Source organism: Taudactylus pleione, unplaced genomic scaffold, assembly GCF_031769625.1.
Source record: "Taudactylus pleione unplaced genomic scaffold, aTauple2 ptg000216l, whole genome shotgun sequence".
Classification (NCBI taxonomy): domain Eukaryota; kingdom Metazoa; phylum Chordata; class Amphibia; order Anura; family Myobatrachidae; genus Taudactylus; species Taudactylus pleione.
This window is the reverse complement of record NW_028284618.1, coordinates 4,893,585-4,917,902: the sequence shown is the minus strand read 5'-3', so window position 1 is coordinate 4,917,902 and position 24,318 is coordinate 4,893,585. Positions and strand designations below refer to the sequence as shown.

General features: G+C 42.6%; 1 protein-coding gene across 1 annotated transcript in view; it reads left to right on the top strand.

Annotated features, from left to right (window-relative positions):
* The first annotated feature begins 6,701 nt into the window (after positions 1-6,701).
* LOC148517457 (macrophage mannose receptor 1-like) overlaps positions 6,702-24,318 on the top strand; it is a 273,872-nt gene continuing 256,255 nt past the window's right edge. Inside the window, exon 1 of the mRNA XM_088478603.1 lies at positions 6,702-6,774. Coding sequence (XP_088334729.1) covers positions 6,717-6,774 — 58 coding nt within the window. The 5' untranslated portion in view covers positions 6,702-6,716. The remainder of the gene's footprint in view (positions 6,775-24,318) is intronic.

Below are 24,318 nucleotides of genomic sequence, written 5' to 3'. Positions count from 1 at the left end.
CTTCCTCACTCTCAGTAAGTTTAGTTAGCTCAGGCTAGCTTAGAGACAGTATGAGAGGGGTTGTGGGGTTGGCATCCACTTGGCACTGAGGGGGCAGAGAGCGTTGCAGGCCCCTGCTGCTACCTACTCTGAGAGGGTCTGGAGTGTGTCATACATATATATATATATATATATATATATATAAATATGTGTGTAAATACTGTATATATATATATATATATATGTATATAGGTGTGTGTAGATATATATATATAAATATGTGGGTATGTATATACATATGTATGTGTATATATATATATATATATATATATATATATATAGACAATCATCATATGCCTGGGGTGACCACTCAATATGTAAACATTTTGTGATAAAAAATTTTCATTAAAAATGAAACGTTGAACACCTAAGGATATGTTCCTGTAACTTGGTGGTTTGCAACGAGCAATACATTTTTTTGCAAGACCGAGTGCCACTAGCTTTTACAGGTTATTGATGTTTTATCTAGCGGCCCCTTGGCATGGTGGAACTGCAAGGTGGAGTGCCGACCTTTTATACTGTGTACACAGGGCTGGTTCTAGACATTGTGGAGCTCAGGGCGAAAGTTCACAGTTGCGCCCCCCCCCCAAAAAAAACAACAAAACTTTTCGTAGATGACATTCCTCTGCGTGGGCTGAAAACTCACGCGCTTCCGGAAAGAGTGCGTGTCCTTGCAGAACACCCCCAATTCATCACACTGTGGGGCATGCCCAGCACTTATGAAGGTGCTGGGCTTCCCTCAAGCTCTCCCCTCGTGGCTAATAATTGCCATGTGCAGTAATGTACCTTACACAGTATGTCTTACAAAGTAATGCCCTTTATAACACATTATGCCACATGCAGTAATGCCCTTTCTAACACATTATGCCACATGCAGTAATGCCCTGTATAACACATTATGCCACATGCAGTAATGCCCTGTATAACATATTATGCCACATGCAGTAATGGTTTTTATAACACATTATGCCACATGCAGTAATGGCTTTTATAACACATTATGCCACATGCAGTAATGGCTTTTATAACACATTATGCCACATGTAGTAATGCCCTGTATAACACATTATGCCACATGCAGTAATGCCCTGTATAACACATTATGCCACATGCAGTAATGCCCTGTATAACACATTATGCCATACGCAGTAATGCCCTGTATATTACTTTGTGCCACACACAGTAATTCTCTTTATAATACAGTATCCCCAATTCAAATTACGTCACACATTAGTCCCTTATTCATGTTATGACACACAGTGGTGCCCCTTTTACAAAATGCCCAAATTAGTGCCCCTTATACGCAAGGCCCACAGTACTGAGTATTAGTGCCCCTAATACAATGCCCACAGTAGTAGTGCCCCCTATAGTAGTGCCCACATCAGTAGTGCCCCAGTAGTAATGCCCCCTATATTAGTGCCCACAGTAGGAATGCCCCCTATAGTAGTGCCCAAAGTTGTAATGCCCCCATTAGTGGCCCCTATAGTAGTGCCCCCAGTAGTAATGCCCTCTTATAGACATGTCCCCAGTAGTAATGCCCCCTTATAGACATGCCCCTAGTAGTAATGCCCCCTTATAGACATGCCCTCAGTAGAAATGACCCCTTATAGACATGCTCCCAGTAGTAATGCCCCCAGTAGTAATGCCCCTTATAGACATGCCCCCAGTAGTAATGCCCCCTTATAGACATGCCCCCAGTAGTAATGCCCCCTTATAGACATGCTCCCAGTAGTAATACCCCCCTATATACATGCCCCTTATAGGCATGCCCACAGAAGTAATGCCCCCTGTAGTAATGCCCCTTATAGACATGCCCCCAGTAGTAATGCCCCTTACAGACATGCCCCCAGTAGTAATGCCCCAGTAGTAATGCCCCTTATAGACATGCTCCCAGTAGTAAAGCCCCCTATAGACATGTCCCCAGTAGTAATGCCCCTTATAGACATGCCCCCAGTAGTAATGCCCCCTTATAGACATGCCCCCTTATAGACATGCCCCCAGTAGTAATGCCCCCATGCCTCCTTTTGAAAAATAAAAAATACAAACAATACTTACCTTAGGCCCCGCTCCTGCGCCCGCTGCCATCCGGTCCGACCACGGCTCCACCACGGATCTATGGGAGAGACGTCAAGACGTCCCTCCCATAGTGCTCTATGCGGGAGCTGGAGCTCTGGAGTGAGCTTTGGCTGCCGCTGCAGGGAGGAAGCCGGGTGCCCGCTGATAACAAATATCAGCGGGCGCCCGGCAACGCGGGCGGGGTCCGGTGCTGTTTTTTTTTTTATTATGGGACTATTTTTTTTTTACCTTCTGGGGACTCAATAGCGCCCTCTAGGGGACGGCGCCCCTGGCGACGGCCCTGTTAGCCCACCCCTAGAACCGCCACTGTATGTACACATATAATTGTGGTGATGACAGCTGCCTAAGACAATTGTTGTGGTATATGTACTGCATCTAGGATTTAATACCACCTAGAGGAACTTATTTTGTTTATTTTTTTAAGAATTCTTGGATTTCTAACTAATAAATATGACACAGTACAGTGTGGGTGATTGAGATGATAGTCATATAATTATGAAATAACAATTGTGGTTAACACTGAGTTTTAAATCACAAACACAATTTTAAAAGGAAAAATAGAAATAAATATTTTGCTGATTTTTACTTTTTTGATTTATTAAAGGGTAAGTTTTATTATTTTTTCTATGGGTCACTGTGAGACATAATATGAAACAGAGGTAGTCTGAGGTGCTCCATTGTAGGAATACTTTGTTCTTTTTTCTTTGAATGTGATTTATTTTATTCCTCGATGCACCTCCCCTGAAATGGTTGTATATGTAATCAAAATTCACATTTAGGGGAAGGACAGTTTGTGAACACAGGGCCCGATTCAGCGCATTACGCTCGCAAGCGGGTCGATGGCCGGGTAGTGCGCATGCGAGCCCTGGCGCGAGCGAGAACGTCACTCGCTTGGGGCTCGCAGCAAAACGGGGTGGCTGTCGATGTTGATCAACAGCTCTCCCCATTTTGTAGGCGGGGAGGGGGAGGGGTGGCTGACCAAACTGAGGAGTTCCCGAAGGAACGCCTGCCATTTGAGGGCGACCCTACTGACATCATTCGTGATGTCAGTAGTGAGCTTCCTGCTCTATTAGAGCAGGAAGCTAACTGGGGATTGCGACAGATGAGACCCACAAGGATCTCATCACAAGCCCGATGGTTGCGATAATCGCCCAGCTTAGCGAGCGGCCAGGAGGTCGGTTTAAAAAAAAAAAAACGGCTACCCTGATTCAGAGCGAGCGCTCGCTATTTGCGAGTGCCTCTGAATCAGGCCTGTGCAGATAATTATTTTCTTGTCAGAATAGGCAGGTAACAGTTCACAGGTAAATGGAAATAGTATACTTGCAGGCTGGGGTGCGATGGTTAAACTGGCTTGTATGCAGGGCAGACAGGTAACATTCCTGATAGCCCCACATAAAGTAAAAAGGTGTATATGGGAAGCAGGGCCGCCATCTGGGGGGTGCAGCCGGTACTATTGTACCGGGCCCGGCCTCAGAGGGGGCCCGCAGAGTGCAGATGATCCAGTCACAGGCAGATGACTGCCTGTGAGTACAAAGCAGTTTGCTGAAGGATCGGTGCTCTGCGGGGCCCCCTGTCAGTGTCAGTCACTATGTGACTACCAGCAGCTGCATGGCCCCTTCTCATAGGAGGGCAGAACCGAGGCTTTGCATTTAGCACTGCTTATTAGTGTCTCTCACTCTGCCCGACTATCCCCCATGCCGATGGATGTATAACACTTTCCCCGCCCCCTACCCGAGTCCCAGCCCCTCTTTCTCCCCTGCTCTGTATTACCTGTCCATCTCCCCTTCAGATGGTGTGAGGTCCCTCCCTGTCCCTTTCCATAATCCCCACCCCCTCCCTGAGTCCCCGCCCCCTCATGCTCTTCCTGGCCTGCATGATGTGTCTGCAGTCGTTGTGAGAGGGACACAGCCTCCTGCGATGCTGCTATCAGAGGTAAGTACCTTAGGGGGGCTCTGTACCATAGTTATGGTGTCCCTGGCTAACCTCTGTTAGTTAGGGAAACCACCTTTCCCTAGTGGCTCAGCCCTGCCCCCTGGGATATTGTAAAGTATGTGCTGCCCTTGTAAAAGTATACATTTTTCCAGGTGTCCCCTTGTACTTATACAAGGTCAGCATATAATTTACAATATCCCTGGGGACAGGGCTGAGCCATTACTGAAAGAAATTGTCTCTAATAAAGAGGTGACCCTATAACTGTGGGGCACCACATACGGCGGCTTCTAAACATGTGCATAGGGCACTCCTATAGGTTAGCTCCCTGATAAAAAAACAGCGGTGAGAATTAGGGGATCAAGGGGACACCTAGAAAACTGTGGGGTGTCTCCTATATTTATACAAGGGCAGCATATCATTTACAATATCCCTGGACAAAGGGGGTGCCCATAACCAAGAGAGGTGACCCCATAATTATGGAGCACCATACTTATTCATGCTGTGTGGGTGAGGTGGGGGTGTATACTTGTATTAATGGGTGGGGAGAGGGATGTAATGTATTAAGAGAAGTGTAAACATTAATATCCTGAGGAGTGAGGTGGGTTGGGTGGGGTATAGCAATGAATCAGGGGGTGGGGTGGGGGGGGTGAATGAAGTAGTTGTCCAGAAAAAGAGATCATTGTTTTGAAAGGCAAGCGGTAAGTGGTTGTAGTATAGGTCCACACACAAATAGCTTATATATACAATTATACACAAACACACAGAGGAGGGGAGTCCATGCCAGTACTTTGTCTAGGTCTCCACAGGGTCTTAATCCACCTCTGAGACTCAGCCCAACGTGTATGACTTCACGCCGCGCCGCTATGCTGAGAGGAGGGGGGTGACTGGAGAGACAGAAGGGGGTCTGGCTGGGGAAACACAGAAGGGGGGCCCTGTCTATTCTGTCAGTCCTGGGCCCCATAATTTATGATGGCAGCCCTGATGGGAAGGATTTCTGGACTGCACACCCTAAATATATCTATATAATGGGAGGTGCTACCTGATGAGACTAATTGCAGGCACAAAAACAGACAAATCTCAGGTGCACAACTCCAAATTATTAATAATATATAAATGCAATAAAATTTTGCAATCAATAGAGGTTTTCAGCATAATCTTGGCCAAGGTTATGGGCCTACCCACCATATCCGGGTAACCTCTGTAGGGTAGGTCCCTAACATACTACGATTCAAATCCAGGGCACAGGACACCCCCAAACTTGCCCAGCTAAGCCGCCCCAGGGCACCGCCATAGTAAGAAAAGTGCAGTGTGAAAGAGATATATAGGAGCAGCTACTGCTGCATATAAAGAATGAAAATAAAAACTGAGGTACATATATAATAAACAGTGAAGGGTTAAAATGTGTTAATAATGAAAAATGTGTTATAATGCGGTGCCCTGAAACAGATCAATAAAGGCAATCCAAGGGGACCCACGCCCCAAAAATGAACCAAAGTTGCACTACAGTATATAAAACTTGTAGGACTTAGAATTGTGCCTAATACCAGTGTGCATATTCATTACAAGACTCCATGCTTTTAAACCAATAAGGTAGGGGTGCTAATCCAGACTGAGGGTGTCTCCTTTCCCTCAGGTGTGCAATAAAGTACATTAAATGGAGTATATGGGAAGGTGTGTGGATCAGGTTTGGGGTTGGGGGAGTTGCTCACAAGCACATATCTTAAAGGGAATATAATAATATTCATTATTTTTCATATAGACTCCCTAACACAGACACACATCATGGCTAATTTATAAAGAAGCCAATGAATAAACAAATTGTTTTTGGACTGTGGGAGAAAAAATAAGACCCAAAGTAGACATGGTTGGAACATAAAACCCCACATCTATAGCACAACCATTGTACTCACACCCAGGTCCTGCTGCCCACAGCACCATTCCTTTCCCCATGTAATATCTCAGCAAATTGAATAATCCTATGAAGTTTGGCAGAAATACATTAGCTATGACAATGGAACAGCCAGTTATGTAACTGTGATTCTGCAGCCCATTCTGAATTCTGGATTTGGCACCCCTGACATTTCACAAAGACGTTTCACAAAATACACAACAAATGAGGAATGACAGGTATGAAAATCCTTAATACTGTAGTATTTCCCTTTTCATAAAAAGCAAGGATGTAACAAATGCATGTTAGAATACGTTTGCAACTGGGTTTTTTACCCCACCCAGGACATCCTGTTTTCTAATTTAACTATTTTTTAGAAAAATACTATCTGTTATTTGGAAAAATGGCCTATTCTGACTTAACCATTGCAACACAAAAATTGCAGTAAACTGATTCATACAAGAAATTATGAAATTCCAAGAAATCATTCAATGTGCTGGTCAAGAGGAAAATGCCGTATCATCAGAAATGCAGGCTCGTCTATTGAGCCAAGGAGAGTGGACAATAGAATTTAGCTTATGAAAGCAAAATTAGTGCCCCATGTGACAAAATACTTCCTTATCATTTAAAAGCCACAACTTTCCTTGGATGTCGCAGATTGTCAAAAGTCGAGGATCAGTTTGGTGCTTCATCAGGTTGAACTCAAGACTCCTAAGACCGTAGTCTTTACATCTGCTCCATTTCTTATACACTTGGAAGAGTATATAATGAGATATTTACAATGATTGCCTCCATCATTCTCATACTTCTTTACTTTATCCGCCCATCTCTTCAGTTGGGTGAGTTACCTCCTACCTACTTGTACGGTCATATTGTGTTGTATTTTTTGTTGTGTTTACAGGTATGAATTATGCACCATGACAGACTCTTATATAATCTATGGACAATACAAAGTATATAAATGAAATAAAAGAACACAAGATGTATGCTATAATGAATGTGCACTACACCATTTATCTTGCATTCTAATTATTTGTCAAGTGGTCATGTACAGACAAATTGTACAGAGTAAAAGCTAAAGCTCTAAATATACAATAATGGATATGTACATTATGCAATAATGGATACATATATAACATCTGCATATATAACAATTGCTACATATATACTACAACTGATTACATATGCAACAGATACACCAATCACTGCATATACAATTGCTACATATACAACAAATGCTAAATATACAATATCTACATGTATATCACAACTGACACATATACAATTGCTACACATATTAAAATAAGTTTCTCAATATACAATAATTGCTACATTTAGAACAATCTGTGTGTGTTTGTTTATATATATATATATATATATATATATAATATATATATATATATATATATATATATTATATATATATTTATTGTGACAGGGACAGCAGGACTTCACTGGTTTAAATGTGGAACAGCCGTTGAACATCGATCCAGTCCAGATTTTCTTTAAGGTCAGAGATGAACTGCAGCTAGGCTGATTAGTAGCACCTGTTGGCTAGCTTTAAAAATGGTGTTTGTGCACAGGGCTGATGATCCTGATGGTGAAGTAGTCATCCAGGTTATAGGCCTGGGGATGACTAGTGTTAGGGATCCTGGACCTGTGAGTCCACTAAAAGAACTGTATTACTGTTTTGGAAGATGCTGTGTTCCTGCCTGTAGTGAGAAAATAAACACCTGTTGGATTTTACCCGGTCTCCACCCACCAGTATATGGACTAAGGAACAGACAGCTATTGGGGCGTCTGCATTAGCACTTTATTGGACTCTTTTTTCAGCTAAGTTTTATGGATTTTTTACTTAGCTGACTATATTGTTTACCTCCCTGTATATGTTATTGTTTTACATCTCCTGCATCATATACCCCCCTTTTTTTATAGATTCCACATTGTTTTTACCCTTTTGTCCCCTATACTCTATTCAAAATTATTTTTTATATATACACTCTGTATTTATTAATTATATTAAGAGTTTATTTTTTCACTATAAAATATATTTTTTATCATATATTATATATACATATTTTTTACGTATATTTATATTGCACGGGTCACTTTTTGGAAATATTGGAATATTCAAAATCGGAATATATCTACCAACTCATCCTAAAAATCTGGTACGCATATAAGATCTATTTTGTCACATGTCCAATATCTTTCTACTAAATATATTACACTATCAGGCGCCTTTTCCTCTCTCCCATTTATATATATATATATATATAGGTGTATATATATATATATATATATATATATAAATATATATATGCTTCGTATGGTTTGGCACTAGCCACAACAATGTCTATATATATATATATATATATATATAGCAGTGTCCTAATCCGGTTCCAGCCGGGTTCAGAGCATGGCTCCCCGGGTCCTTTGCAACTCATTGGAACCAGCCGGGTTCAGAGCATGGCTCCCCGGGTCCTTTGCAACTCATTGTGATATGTGCTAAGTATCCAAATACCTCTATGGCTTGTTTTACCCTGTTGGTGATACACTAAATATATATTTTTTCAATTGGAAGGTGGGCTGGATTTTTGTCTGGATTAGGACACTTTGCTTTGTAATTAATTCAATCCTGGCACCCTCAATACTATGAGGTTTTGTGTGCTACCTATCATTCTATATATATATATATATATATATATATATATAAATATATATATATATATATATATATATATATATATATGTCACACAAAGAAATGCCTTTAACCTGCGCTCAGCTTTTGTTAGTATATAATAAATGGCTGCAAACCTTCTAAAAACAACCGCCCTGTTAGTAGGGGCTAGAACACAATATTTTATGGAGTAGTATAGAAGACGCGCCCCTAAGAAAACAAATAATGAACTGTTCACTTCAATTAAGTATATTTAAAAAGTCCAATATATAATAAGCTCGTAATCCAATTTGCAGTATTATAAATTTTTGGAAGAGATGGATCCTACGGCCGACTTGTCCACTTTATTCATACTAAAAACTTTAGTGTGGCTTTTCTCCAATACGATTGGATTTTCTTAATATGAAGAAAAACTCCATATCTTCTTAAGGAGATAAATATCTAAAAATAAACTCTTGCACCAAGAATACACCCAAAGAAGGCCCAAAGGCCACAATTAATATAAATAATATTTATTATACATAAAATCTTTTTCAATCAACAGTATATAGCCAGATAAAATCCATAGTTATATTGATATAAAATAATATAACACCGCAATATGTATAACACCCCTATATAGGGTAGATAGCACACAGCCAATGCGTTTTGTCCTCCACCAGGACTTCATCAGGGGTATAATACAATTTTGAAAGTGGGCAATCGCTCCTTATTAGGTGCAATTTTGACAGTGGCTCTATATAAAAAAAAAATTCTTTGGTTGTCCAGAAAACTGCAAAAGCAACAACCCAGCAAATAGCTCCTTTCTTTAGCCTGTCTGATCTGAACAGGAGAGCAATGTAATGTAATATATGTATATGTATACAACAATAATGGCTACATACTGTATACAATTGCTATATATGCATTTGCTATAGGGATGTGTGCCGACCGCCATGTTTTTTATCTGTATCTCCTTTGAGGTTTTGGATCTGGATTCGGTTTTGCAAAATTGCCCTTGTGTGTTTTGGTTTTGGTTCTGGATTTTTATAAAAAAATTGTAAAAACAGCTAAAATCACATAAACCATCTGTTTTTGTTCCTACAGTGTTAGTTACCTTAATAACAATCATTTTTAGGCATTTCTAGACATTATTAACCACCGCACAGCTCACAATATTGTTTTCACTACTTTTTTCACCAATATAGGCCATAGGTTACAGCCAGCTGGCTGGCTAAAGTAAGCGACAGAGCAGCGGTACAAACGCAAGGCAGTTTAAAAAAATATAGGATATCTATGAAACATTACCACACAGTAGTAGCAGATAGGATGGCAGTTTAATAAACTATAAGAATGTCAGTCGGCAATGCCCCATATTGTGCAAAATGTAAAGAAAAGAGGTGCCTAGATGGAAATGTCCTTGGGCCCTCCCACCCACTCTTATGTGGGATATTAAAAAGGACATGCACAGTTTAACAAATCAAGCACTTTAGCGAAAATGGCTGACATTTTTGTGGCTGAAGTAGGTTTGTTTGGGCCCCCACAAAACAATATTTTGTAAGGACTACCTTCAATTATTAAGGAGGTTGATGATGAGAGTGTTGGTGGTGGAGATTGCATGTGCTGGTCCAAACTGCTGGTAGCTGATACTGGACTGCTTGCTATTAATTTCCAAATTATTACAATATTGTTAAATAAATTGCACAAACTGCAAATGACATAACAGGTAGGAGGTGCCTAGTTGGTTAACGTCCCTACCTCTACTAACTTTAGCTTCACATATGGTACAGATGCCTTCACAACTGTTGTCAGGATTTGGGTAAGAATAATTACACACCCAAGACGTGGATTTTCTAGTCTTATGCCCAGGCGCCACACCACACTATAACCCCAGTTTATATTGTTACCACAGCCCTTTACCATCACCCAAGCCTGTATAGTCACCCCAGTCTGTAACCCCATTTTAATTTTATATTGTCACTCAAGTTTATGTCATCACCCCAACCTATAACCACAGTTTATATCATTACCCCATCCTATACCATCACCCCAGATTATACTAGCACCCAAGCCTTTATTTAAAGTGTCACAAGATTTTTTATATGAATAAGAAAAGAATAACACACTGCGCTGTGTTGAATATTACACTGCATTTCCACTTACAGTGTCTCAATAATTTTTATGAATACACTGCGCTATCCTTTACAGTGTCACAATACGTGTTGAATATTACACTGCGCTACGACTTATAGTGTCACAATACATGTATGAATATTACACTGCAGTCTGACTGGCAGCGACACAGTAAAAAAAAATAATAATATAGTGTTCACTCTAGCTCTGGCGGCAGGCAGGGCGCCGGAGCTAGAGAGGGCACTTCCGCGTGCGCCGAAAAGGGGGCATGGTCATTGAAAAGGGTGTGTGTATAAACAAAAACAAAAATATTATTTAGCTTTTATTAGCTTTTATTTTATTTTACACTGGGCACCCTTGGACAAGTAGAGCAACCCTAGATGGACACAGCAGCTCCTGCCCTGGATGGATACAGCAGCCCCTGGATGGACACAGCAGCCACTGCCCCTGGATGGACACAGCAACCCCTGGATGGACACAGCAGCTCCTGCCCTGGATGGACACAACAGCCCCTGGATGGACATAGCAGTCACTGCCCCTGGATGGACACAGCAACCCCTGGATGGACACAGCAGCCCCTGCCCTGGATGGACACAGCAGACACAGCCCCTGGATGGACAAAGCAATGGACACGTCAGCACCTGCCCTGGACAGACACAGCACCCCTGCATAGACACAGCACGTCTGCTCACTTCACTTTCCACAGCCAGTGTGAAATGGCGCAGATGACCGGGTACCTTTTATAGTATCCAAAACCTGCGAGAATCCGACATTGGGTTGATGACGTTTTGCCTCGTTTTGGGATCCGAGTCTGCTGGGAAAACCCGAGCCAGACTCGGATCACTGCCCGGATCGGGTCTGGTTCTCTGAGAACCCGACCCGCTCATCTCTAATATATATATTATACAATACACTGTGTGTGCCTGAATTTACCTTCTGGAAATCCGATGAGTGCCACTGCCAATGGATGTTTATAATTGATTTCTTTTGCTGGCACCCTGGTCTTTTCATTCAGTGGAGGGAGTGCCAACTCTATGGACCTTATATATATATATATATATATACTTCTTAGAAAAGGTACAGCTCTCCCTGGAAGATAAAGTACCAGCCGGGTGCACGCACGAGCAGGGGACAATGCAGAACATACAAGTTAAGTGCAGCACTCCAGGCTAAAATAGAACTCACAGTCTCACAGCGGCATTATTGTCAACGTTTCAGTGCTTTATTTACAGTAGCACTTTCATCAGGAATAAGGACATATACAAGTATCTCACCTTATAAACATCACGAAGTGCACGCCATACCCCGGAAGCGGGACTCGTTTCCCGGCCGGTGGCATCCAAAGATGACGTCATCACGCATGCCACATGGCACGTCATACAGTGTTCACCCATCACCATGGAAATACATTAAACAATAAACAAAAAGCTGAAAAAATGGTAATACAAATCATAAAAGACGATCAATTCAAAGGCTCTGGTAGACATCAACATAGCGGTACATCAGAGATCAACCAAACAACTGTAAATATCCGCATCATACATTACCAGTAGGGTAGAATATTCTGCTTAATGTACATGTCACTAAATTACTCACTATAGTATAATATATCTCCAGTGCACATGGCTAAGGACTAAAGCAGTGGTTCTCAAACTCGGTCCTCAGGACCCCACACAGTTCACTTTTTCCAGGTCACCCAGCAGGAGCAGAGGTGTGTTCATTACTCACTAACACATTTTAAAAGATCTACAGGTGGAGCTAATTATTTCACTTGCAATTCTGTAAGGATACCTGGAAAACATGCACTGTTTGGGGTCCTGCGGACCGAGTTTGAGAACCTATGGACTAAGGGACTCAATTTACATACTAGCTATATATACAACACTAACAATGACATACCATAATGCTATTACAGATGGATTATAAAGCCTCTGAAGATTACTGAAAATTATATAGGCCCAGGTGGTCGCTGAGGCCCTCGGGAGCAAGGGTCCCCAAATTGTGAATCCACCTAGTATCAATATGTTTAAGCTTAAGACCACGATATATATATATATATTAGGGGTGTGCACCGCCCACTTTTCGTGTTTTGGTTTTGGATCTGGATCTTTCTTCGTGTTTTGGATCTGGATTGGTTTTGCCAAAACCACCCTTCCGTGTTTTGGGTTCTGGGTTTTGTGTTTTGGATCTGTATTTTTTTTTAAAAAAGCATAAAAACAGCTAAAATCACAGAATTTGTAGGTTTTTCTGCTCCTATGCTATTATTAACCTCAATAACCTTAATTTCCACTCATTTCCAGTCTATTCTGAACACCTCACACCTCACAATAGTGTTTTTATGTCCAAAAGGTTGCACCGAGGTAGCTGGATGACTATGCTAAGCGACACGAGTGGGCGGCACAAACACGTGACCCATCTAGGCGTGATACTGCAGTGGCAGACAGGATGGCAGTTTGAAAAACTAGGCCCCAAACTGTACATAATGCAAAGAAAAAAAAGAGGTGCAAGATGGAATTGTCCTTGGGCCCTCCCACCCACCCTTATGTTGTATAAACAGGACATGCACACTTTAACAAACCAATCATTTCAGCGCCAGGGTCTGCCACACAACTGTGGCTGAAATGATTGGTTCGTTTGGGCCCCCACAAAACAAGCTGGCAATTAATGTGTCCCTGCACAAACTGGCTCTACGGAGGCAAGATGTCATCCTCATCCTCCTCATCCACCGATTCCTCACCCTCTTCAGTGTGTACATCCTCATCCTCACAAAGTATTAACTCGTCCCCACTTGAATCCACCACCACAGGTCCCTCTGTACGTTCTGGAGGCTGGTCTCCCTGGAAGAGCTGATAATTCATTTTGATGAACATCATCTTCTCCACATTCTGTTGAAGCAACCTCCTACGCCTTTCGCTGACAAGGTTCCCGGCTGCACTTAACACTCTTTCGGAGTACACACTGGAGGGGGGGCAACTCAGGTAAAATAGAGCCAGTTTGTACAGGGGCCTCCAAATTGCCTCTTTTTCCTGCCAGTACAGGTATGGACTGTCTGACATGCCTACTTGGATGCTGTCACCGATGTAATCCTCCACCATTCTGTCAATGGTGACAGTATCATATGCAGTGACAGTAGACATGTCAGAAATTGTTGCCAGGTCCTTCAGTCCGGACCAGATGTCCAAACTTGGTCCTGCCTGCCCTGCATCACCGCCAGCGGGTTGCTTAGGATACCTAAGTTTTTTCCTGGCAGCCCCAGTTGCGGGAGAAAATGAAGAAGGAGCTGTTGACGTGTCACGTTCCGCTTCAGCTGACAGTGTGTTCACCAGCAGGTCTTTGCACCTCTGCAGGCTTGTATCGGCCGGAAAGAGAGACACCACATAGGCTTTAAACCTAGGATCGAGCACGGTGGCCAAAATGTAGTGGTCTGATTTCAACAGATTGACCACCCTGGAATCCTGGCAAAGCGAATGAAGGGCTTCATCCACAAGTCCCACATGCCAAGCGGAATTGCTCCGTCTTAGCTCCTCCTTCACTTTCCCCAGCTGCTTCTGCAAAAGCCTGATGAGGGGAATGACCTGACTCAAGCTGGCAGTGTCTGAACTGACTTCACGTGTGGCAAGTTCGAAGGGCTGGAGAACCTTGCACAACACGGAAATCATTCTCCACTGCGCTTGAGTCAGGTGCATACCCCCTCCTTTGCCTATGTCATAGGTGGATGTATAGGCTTGAATGGCCTTTCGCTGCTCCTCCATCCTCTGAAGCATATAGAGGGTTGAGTTCCACCGCGTCACAACCTCTTGCTTCAGGTGATGGCGGGGCAGGTTCAAGAGTGTTTGCTGGCACTCCAGTCTTTGGCACGCAATCGCTGAATGGCGAAAGTGGCCTGAAATTTTTCGGGACACCCAAAGCGTCTCCTGCACGCCCCTGTCGCTTTTCAGAAAATTCTGCACCACCAAGTTTATTGTGTGAGCAAAACATGGGACGTGCTGGAATTTGCCCAGATGTAATGCCCGCACAATATTGGTGGCGTTGTCAGATATCACAAATCCCCAGGAGAGTCTAAGTGGGGTAAGCCACTGGGCGATGATTTCCCTCAGTTTCTCTAAGAGGTTGTCGGCGGTGTGCCTCTTACTGAAACCGGTGATACACAGCGTAGCCTGCCTTGTAACGAGCTGGCGTTTCTGAGATGCTGTGACTGGTGACGCTGCTGCTGTTGCTGCGTAAGGTGATACATCTACCCAGTGGGCTGTCACAGTCATATAGTCCTTAGTCTGCGCTGTTCCACTTGTCCACATGTCCGTGGTTAAGTGGACATTGGGTACAATGGCATTTTTCAGGACACTGAGGACACTTTTTCTGACGTTTCTGTACAGTCTCGGTATCGCCTGCCTAGTGAAGTGGAATCTAGACGGGATTTGGAACCGGGGACACACTACCTCCATCAATTGTCTAAATCCCACTGCACTAATGGCGGATACCGGACGCACGTCTAACACCAACATAGCAGTCAAGGCCTCAGTTATACGTTTTGCTTCAGGATGACTGCTGTCGTACTTCATCCTCCTCGCTAAGGACTGTTGGAGGGTCAATTGTTTAGTAAAAGTAGTGGTGTTCCTACTTCCTCTCTGGGATGATGAATGACTCCCAGCAGCAGCAACAGCAGCAGCGGCAGCAGGAGGCGTAGCAATGCAGGATCCTCCAGAGGAATCCGGGATAGGAGAGTCAGTCATGCCAGTGACATGGCCTGCAGGACTACTTCCGAACCTGACTAAGGAGGAAATTGACGAGGAGGGAGTTGACGGTGTGGTTTGCAGGCGCTTGGATACAACAGGACAACGGGATTTAGGTGTCCCTGGACTGCTTACGGTCTTAGCCAAAGTTTCTGAACTTGACAGTAACTTATTATGAACGCGCTGCAGGTGCCGTATAAGGGAGGATGTTCCTAGGTGGTTAACGTCCCTACCCCTACTTATTCCACCTTTACATAAGGTACATATGGCAAGACAGTTGTTGTCCGGATTTGGATAGAAATATTGCCAGACCAAAGAGGTGGAATGTTTGGTCTTCTGCCCAGGCATGACCGTGATGGGCTTTTTCATCCCACGGACAACAACTGTCTCCCCCGGAGCCTGATTTAAACAAACCACATCACCATCAGAATCCTCCTCGCCAACTTCCTCCTCAGCGCCAGCTACACCAGTATCCTCATCCTGTTGTACTTCAACAGTGACATCTTCAATTTGCATATCAGCAAGTGGACTGTGGGTGCTCCTTTCAGCACTTGCAGGGGGCGTGCAAATGGTGGAAAGAGCCACCTCTTCCCGTCCAGTGCTGGGAAGGTCAGGCATCGCAACCACCACCACACTTGGACTCTCCTTGGGGATTTGTGATATCTTCTTAGAAAGCACAGTTCTTCGCTGTGCTTTTGCCAGCTTAACTCTTTTGATTTTTTTAGTGGGAGGAGGGCTTCCATCGTCATGTGAAGCTGAACCACTAGTCATGAACATACTAGGGATCGACCTTAGCCGTTCCTTGCCACTCCGTGTCGTAAATGGCATATTGGCAAGTTTACGTTTCTCTTCAGCTGATTTAAATGTTTTTTTCAAGGTCATTTTCCTGAACTTTGTCATTTGGGATTGTATGTGCCCTCTATTATGACATTGGGCATCGGCCTTGGCAGACGACGTTGATGGCATGTTATCGTCTATGTCATGACTAGTGGCAGCAGCTTCAGCACTAAGAGGAAGTGGTTCTTGATCTTTCTCTATTTTATTTTTATCAGAGAAAGTTTGGTCCTCCATTTATGTTATATCGATTTGATATATACGTGCGGCTAAACACAGAAAATATTTTTTTATTTTTGCTGGAGAGTAGTGCACTTTGTGGGTTACACCAGCCTTTAAGAAATGTTCAATGAACTTACTGATGCAGAACCAGACAATGCAATTCTTTTTGATCGTGCTCACCGGGCCCTACGTCCAAAGGGTCTTCACTCTGAGGTTCCCAGAGACATTATTTGTCGGCTCCACTACCATCATCTTAAGGAAGAGATCCTCAGCAAAGCACGCAAATTGGATGGTATTGAATTTAATGGCAATAAAGTTCAAATTTTCCCTGATCTCTCCTGGAATACACTCCATCAAAGGCGTCTTCTTAAACCTCTTACCGACGTTCTTAAACAGAAAGGTGTCCGTTTTCGTTGGGGATTTCCTCTGAGTATCCAAGTCATGCATGATGGTCGCCAACTAGTCTTACAGATACCAGAAGACCTGGATACTTTCTGTGACGCACTTTCTATTTCAATACCTCCTCTCCAAGATTGGCTCCACCTGTTTTCACGTCTAGATCCACCCGTCTCACCTGTTACAAAAGCTCCTTGGACAGTAGTGAGGGGGCAGAGACATAAATCAGCTTCTCCTCGAGTTCAAGGGACAGTCTCTGACACCTGATCACCTGCGATATTTAAATGTGATTCTTTGCTATTTTGTTGAGCTCAGACAGGATACATGTCCGGAATTGTATCCTTTTTGATATTGTTGGGGGTCAGTTTGTTCACTGATCATTTGATGATTATAGATTCTTATAATTGTCTTGGTTCTTACCTAACAGTTTAATGCTTTCTATTTGTCATTTATACGAAAGGAAAGTATTTATTTATGTTTTTCGTTCTAATCACACAGCAGATTTTGTAAGGTTATATATGTTTTAGTAAGTTTCTTTATGAAATTTTTCTGGAATTGTTATATTGATATGCCTCATACATTTATGATACTAATGTAGATGGTACTGTTATTTTTATTGTGTAGATGATTTCTTTTTTTTTTGATATTGCCGTTTACAGGATATATGTTAGTTCTTTATTCCCGGGGGGTGGTTATAGCTGCCTTACCCCAGTTGGGTCGTTCCGCATTTTTGACCTTGGAGCATGGGCCGACTATTGTCTCCTGCCTGCTCCAACAGCGGAAATTTTTCCTCATGGATATATTTCTCTGTTTATTCTAATAAGATTTTTTTGTTGTTGTTTTTCTTATACTATTTTATTTCTTTTTCTTATTATTCTTGTTTTTATTTTAATATTTTTGTTTTTGTTTTTTCCCTTTTTGGTCGCTATATCTCTACTGCCCATGTAAACTCTTATAAGATTCATATAATGCCTCGCTCTCTGTTTATGACTAATCCTTCCCACAGCCGCTGCCATGGCCCCCCTTAACCCAGAAAATATAAAAATATGTTCCTTTAATGTTAAAGGTCTTAATATTCCTGAAAAACGGTCCACTTTACTGCGAGAACTTCACCTAGAGAGAGTAGATGTGGCTTTTGTGCAAGAAACACACTTTAAACAACTAGTTGCTCCTAAGCTTGGGAATTATGATTACCCTCATGTGTTTTGTAGTAATAACTCTCAGAGTAAATCCTTGGGAGTGGCTATACTTGTTTCTCGTAGACTCGCCGTTACAGATATATGTCATCATATTCTAGTGGAAGGCAGATGTCAGATATTGAAATGTAAGATATATAATCAAATATACACTATTGTGAATGTTTATTCTCCTAATCAGAAACAGAGGCAATTTTTTAACAAGGTCTTGAAACTTTTGGAACCATTGAGAGAGGGATGTGTAATTATAGGTGGAGACTTTAATTGGTCCTTAGACCCTGTGTTAGACTGTTCTTTGGGATCGCCCCGAGTCTCCTTGCGGGATCATCATAGAGTACGTCAACTCTTTTCTGAATACCAATTGATAGATTTATGGAGGACTCAACATCCAACGGTTAGAGATTATACGTTTTACTCTAATCCGCACTCTGTATATTCACGTATTGATTATTTTCTTATAGATCATAGAAACCTTCAATATTTTCCCCATAGTCAAATAGGTCATATCACATGGTCTGACCATGCCCCAATTTTTGCAAATATATGTTTCCGTAACTCGACACCCAGACCGTGGACATGGCGCTTTAATGAGACCTTACTTAGTGACCCCTGTACTAAAAATGATCTTCTAAAAGCCATTACTGAATACATCGATATTAATGACGCTCCAGATGTGTCTAAGATTATGGTGTGGGAGGCACACAAATGTGTGATTAGAGGACATTGTATTCAGGTAGGTTCTAGATTAAAAAGGGAAAGGATGGCTCAACAGCAACAACTTCTAGCCCGTATTAAGTCCCTGGAAACATCCCATAAATCCTCTTTAGATGCAACTACATTGAGAGAACTTACTGAAGCAAGACAGGCTCTTAATAAGCTTCTTCAGGATAAAACTAAATTGGATTTACAGAAATGCAGACATAAATTTTATCAATGGGGAAACAAGCCTGGCAAAATGCTAGCTAGAGCTCTAAAAACCCAGAGGCTATAATCTTATGTCTCCAATGTTCGGGATTCAAAGGGGAATGTTGTCCACACCTTTCCTCAGATTGCAGCTGCCTTTCAAAATTATTTGAAACTTTATAATTTACGTAAAGAACAAACACCTTCCCATTTATTAACGCATCAGGAAGCGATCAGAAATGACCTCTCTTCGGTTGATTTCCCACAACTCGATGAGAGTGATCTGACTTCTCTCGATCGCCCCTTTACCTACGAGGAACTGGATCTTGCTCTGTCAAATACCCCTCTTGGGAAAAGTCCCAGCCCCGATGGTTTTCCTGTAAGTTACTATAAGATGTTTCGCTCCATGCTTTTGCCCCTTTTTCTGAAAGCCTGTAATGAAGTTTCCGATAGAGTAGGCTTTTCCCCTCAGACACTTGAAGCACATATTTCAATAATCCCTAAAGAGGGGAAGGACCCTGCACAATGCGCTAGCTATAGGCCTATTTCTTTATTAAATAATGATTTAAAATTGTATGCTAAAATGCTGGCAAATAGGCTGCGTTCTCTTCTCCCTGGCTTGATACACGAAGACCAAGTGGGATTTGTTCGAGGTAGGGAGGCCAAGGACAATACCTCTAAGGTTATTGATATAATCCATTTTGTTAAAAGTACTGGGTCCCCTGTTATTCTTCTCTCAACAGATGCAGAGAAGGCCTTCGACAGGATTGATTGGCAGTTCATGGAAGGCCTTCTTCGATATATGGGGTTAGGCTCTCACTGTCTTCATCGTATTTTAGCCCTTTATAAATTTCCCACAGCCAGAGTATGGGTCAATGGGGCCCTTTCGGAATCTTTCCCGATCAATAATGGTACACGTCAAGGATGCCCACTGTCTCCTCTTATATTTGTACTTTGCATGGAGGCATTGGCGAGGGCTATCCGATGTAATGGGGATATTAAAGGTGTGCAGATTGGAGACCATGAGTACAAATTGGCACTATTTGCCGATGATCTCCTTGCTACCATCTCTTTGCCGGTGACCTCTCTCCCTGCCCTCATGCATGAGTTTGATAGATTCAGTGGGGTCTCTAATTTTAAAATCAATTATTCCAAATCCGTTGCCATGAATGTATCAACCCCTGACAGCACTGTGACAAGTCTTAGAGGTGCTTTTCCCTTTGTTTGGACTTCTTCTAGTCTTAAATATTTGGGTGTTCTTCTATCCCCTTCAAATAATAATTTGTATCAGCTAAATTTTCCCCCTCTTATTCAACAATTTAAGACAGATTTTCAGAGATGGCCTATATTGAAGCTATCCTGGTTGGGTAAAATTAACACGGTTAAGATGTCTATTTTGCCTAAGGTTTTATATCTGATGCAAGTGTTGCCTATTGCCATACCAGTCTCCTTTTTTCGGGAACTACAAAGTTTAGTGGGTCATTTTGTTTGGGGCTCAGGCAGACCCAGACTATCACAGGCTGTATTAACGCAAAGCCGTTTGAGAGGTGGTTTGCAATTACCCCACTTCCTTACTTATTACCATGCAGTTCACTTGTCTAGGATTGTTGAAATGTCCCGTCTATCTGCAATCAAACAATGGTCATGTGTGGTAGGTCACACAGTAGGTAAACCACCCCATGTCCTTCCCTGGATTGTTAAATGTCCGTACTTATCTCACCCGACACTAGGCCCCACTCTACGCTGTTGGAATAAATTTAGAAACCTCCCCTTGTTTAGCCCATGCGCTTCATTACCTACTCCGCTGGTAGATAACCCGGATTTTCCCCCAGGCCTTATGGCATCTAATTTATCTAGTTGGTCCACAAAAGGTATTACACGTATATCCCATCTAGTGACACCTAGTGGATTACGATCCTTTACAGAACTCCAGCAAATATGTAATCTCCCACCTCGTTCGTTTTGGGTATTTCTCCAATTAAGACATTATGTGAATTCTCTTAAGGCTAGTGAACCTCGCTGGACTCCAACTAAATTTGAAGTTTTATGTATGGCAGTAGAACCACCAAGACACCTTATTTCTTCCATATACCAAATATGTCTTGAATGCTCTAAACCATCTCTACCTTCTTATGTCTCTGCTTGGCATAGTGAACTAGGAAGGGACCTAACTGAGGATCAGTGGTCACAAATATTTGATTTTACTTTTGCTAGTTCTTCTTCACTCCAAGTTTTAGAAACCCAATATAAGATTCTGGCAAGGTGGTATAGATGCCCTGTTCACATCCACCGGATGTTTCCAAATTTACCTGATTTATGTTGGCGATGTCAACAGGCGGTGGGCACTCCCCTCCACATTTGGTGGCAATGCCCGGTGATAGCTGATTTCTGGAGGAAGGTTCGACAATTATCGGAATTGATCACTGGTCTTCCTTTATCTGATAAACCTGAATTTTGGTTGCTAAATTTATCTGACCTTCCAATATCCATATATAAAAAATCCGTGTTGCGTCATCTGGTGAATGCTGCGAGGGCTACTGTACCATGTTATTGGAGGTCTTCGACTTGTCCTCCCATCTCTCGATGGTTCCAGAGAATAGATCAGTATATGTATATGGAAGACCTCTCATTGTCTAAATCCTCTCCCCTAGATTTTACTGACATTTGGTATTGCTGGCTGAATTTTAAAGAGACTGCTGAGTACAAAATAAATATTTAAATGCTTCTTAGGATATTGTGACATCCTCTTTTATTTTTACCTACTATTATTTTGTTATCTTTCTTTCTATATATTATTATTTACTTAGTTATTTTGATTTTTGTTTTTATATTGATTGTTTATTTTTGTTTTTCATTCTATTTCAGTTAGTAATATTTGAAGGCACGTTCAAAATTAAGCGATTTGAGATTTATTCTTTCTTGCTCCTATATTTCATGTTGTTTGAGTATATTTGTCCACTGAATCCATATTGTTACTTGATCTTGTTTGCTGTTTCTGTGGGCCGTTGTAGGCCATATATGTACTGTGCTGCTTTCATTTTCAATAAAAATAGATTATATAAAAAAAAAAGAAATGAGCCAACCGGCTCTTTACTTATGGGACACAGGCGCACGCTTGGCGCTGCTCCTTTGTTGATGCACGTGCGGCTACTGCGCACACAATTCACAAACACAGAAAATATTTTTTTTTTTGGTTTGGAGTGTACTTTGGGGGTTACAGCACCCTTTAACGGTCAAGCCAGCCGGCCCTTTACTTATGACACAGGCGCACGCTTGGCACTACTTTGTTGATGCACGTGCGGCTACTGCGCACACAATTCACAAACACAGAAAATATATATTTTTTGGGTTTGGACTGGAGTGTACTTTGGGGGTTACAGCACCCTTTAACGGTCAAGCCAGCCGGACCTTTACTTATGACACAGGCGCACGCTTGGCACTACTTTGTTGATGCACGTGCGGCTACTGCGCACACAATTCACAAACACAGAAAATAATTTTTTTTTTGGTTTGGACTGGAGTGTACTTTGGGGGTTACAGCACCCTTTAATGGTCAAGCCAGCCGGCCCTTTACTTATGACACAGGCGCACGCTTGGCACTACTTTGTTGATGCACGTGCGGCTACTGCGCACACAATTCACAAACACAGAAAATATATATTTTTTGGGTTTGGACTGGAGTGTACTTTGGGGGTTACAGCACCCTTTAATGGTCAAGCCAGCCGGCCCTTTACTTATGACACAGGCGCACGCTTGGCACTACTTTGTTGATGCACGTGCGGCTACTGCGCACACAATTCACAAACACAGAAAATAATTTTTTTTTTGGTTTGGACTGGAGTGTACTTTGGGGGTTACAGCACCCTTTAATGGTCAAGCCAGCCGGCCCTTTACTTATGACACAGGCGCACGCTTGGCACTACTTTGTTGATGCACGTGCGGCTACTGCGCACACAATTCACAAACACAGAAAATAATTTTTTTTTTGGTTTGGAATGGAGTGTACTTTGGGGGTTACAGCACCCTTTAACAGTCAAGCCAGCCGGCCCTTTACTTATGACACAGGCGCACGCTTGGCACTACTTTGTTGATGCACGTGCGGCTACTGCGCACACAATTCACAAACACAGAAAATAATTTTTTTTTTGGTTTGGACTGGAGTGTACTTTGGGGGTTACAGCACCCTTTAATGGTCAAGCCAGCCGGCCCTTTACTTATGACACAGGCGCACGCTTGGCACTACTTTGTTGATGCACGTGCGGCTACTGCGCACACAATTCACAAACACAGAAAATATATATTTTTTGGGTTTGGACTGGAATGTACTTTGGGGGTTACAGCACCCTTTAACGGTCAAGCCAGCCGGCCCTTTACTTATGACACAGGCGCACCCTTGGCACTACTTTGTTGATGCACGTGCGGCTACTGCGCACACAATTCACAAACACAGAAAATAATTTTTTTTTTGGTTTGGACTGGAGTGTACTTTGGGGGTTACAGCACCCTTTAACGGTCAAGCCAGCCGGCCCTTTACTTATGACACAGGCGCACGCTTGGCACTACTTTGTTGATGCACGTGCGGCTACTGCGCACACAATTCACAAACACAGAAAATAATTTTTTTTTTGGTTTGGACTGGAGTGTACTTTGGGGGTTACAGCACCCTTTAATGGTCAAGCCAGCCGGCCCTTTACTTATGACACAGGCGCACGCTTGGCGCTACTTTGTTGATGCACGTGCGGCTACTACGCACACAATTCACAAACACAGAAAATATATATTTTTTGGGTTTGGACTGGAGTGTACTTTGGGGGTTACAGCACCCTTTAACGGTCAAGCCAGCCGGCCCTTTACTCATGACACAGGCGCACGCTTGGCACTACTTTGTTGATGCACGTGCGGCTACTGCGCACACAATTCACAAACACAGAAAATAATTTTTTTTTTGGTTTGGACTGGAGTGTACTTTGGGGGTTACAGCACCCTTTAACGGTCAAGCCAGCCGGCCCTTTACTTATGACACAGGCGCACGCTTGGCACTACTTTGTTGATGCACGTGCGGCTACTGCGCACACAATTCACAAACACAGAAAATAATTTTTTTTTGGTTTGGACTGGAGTGTACTTTGGGGGTTACAGCACCCTTTAACGGTCAAGCCAGCCGGCCCTTTACTTATGACACAGGCGCACGCTTGGCACTACTTTGTTGATGCACGTGCGGCTACTGCGCACACAATTCACAAACACAGAAAATATATTATTTTTTTAGCACTTGGCGGGAGCACCCCTGATGGACAGAGCACCCCTTT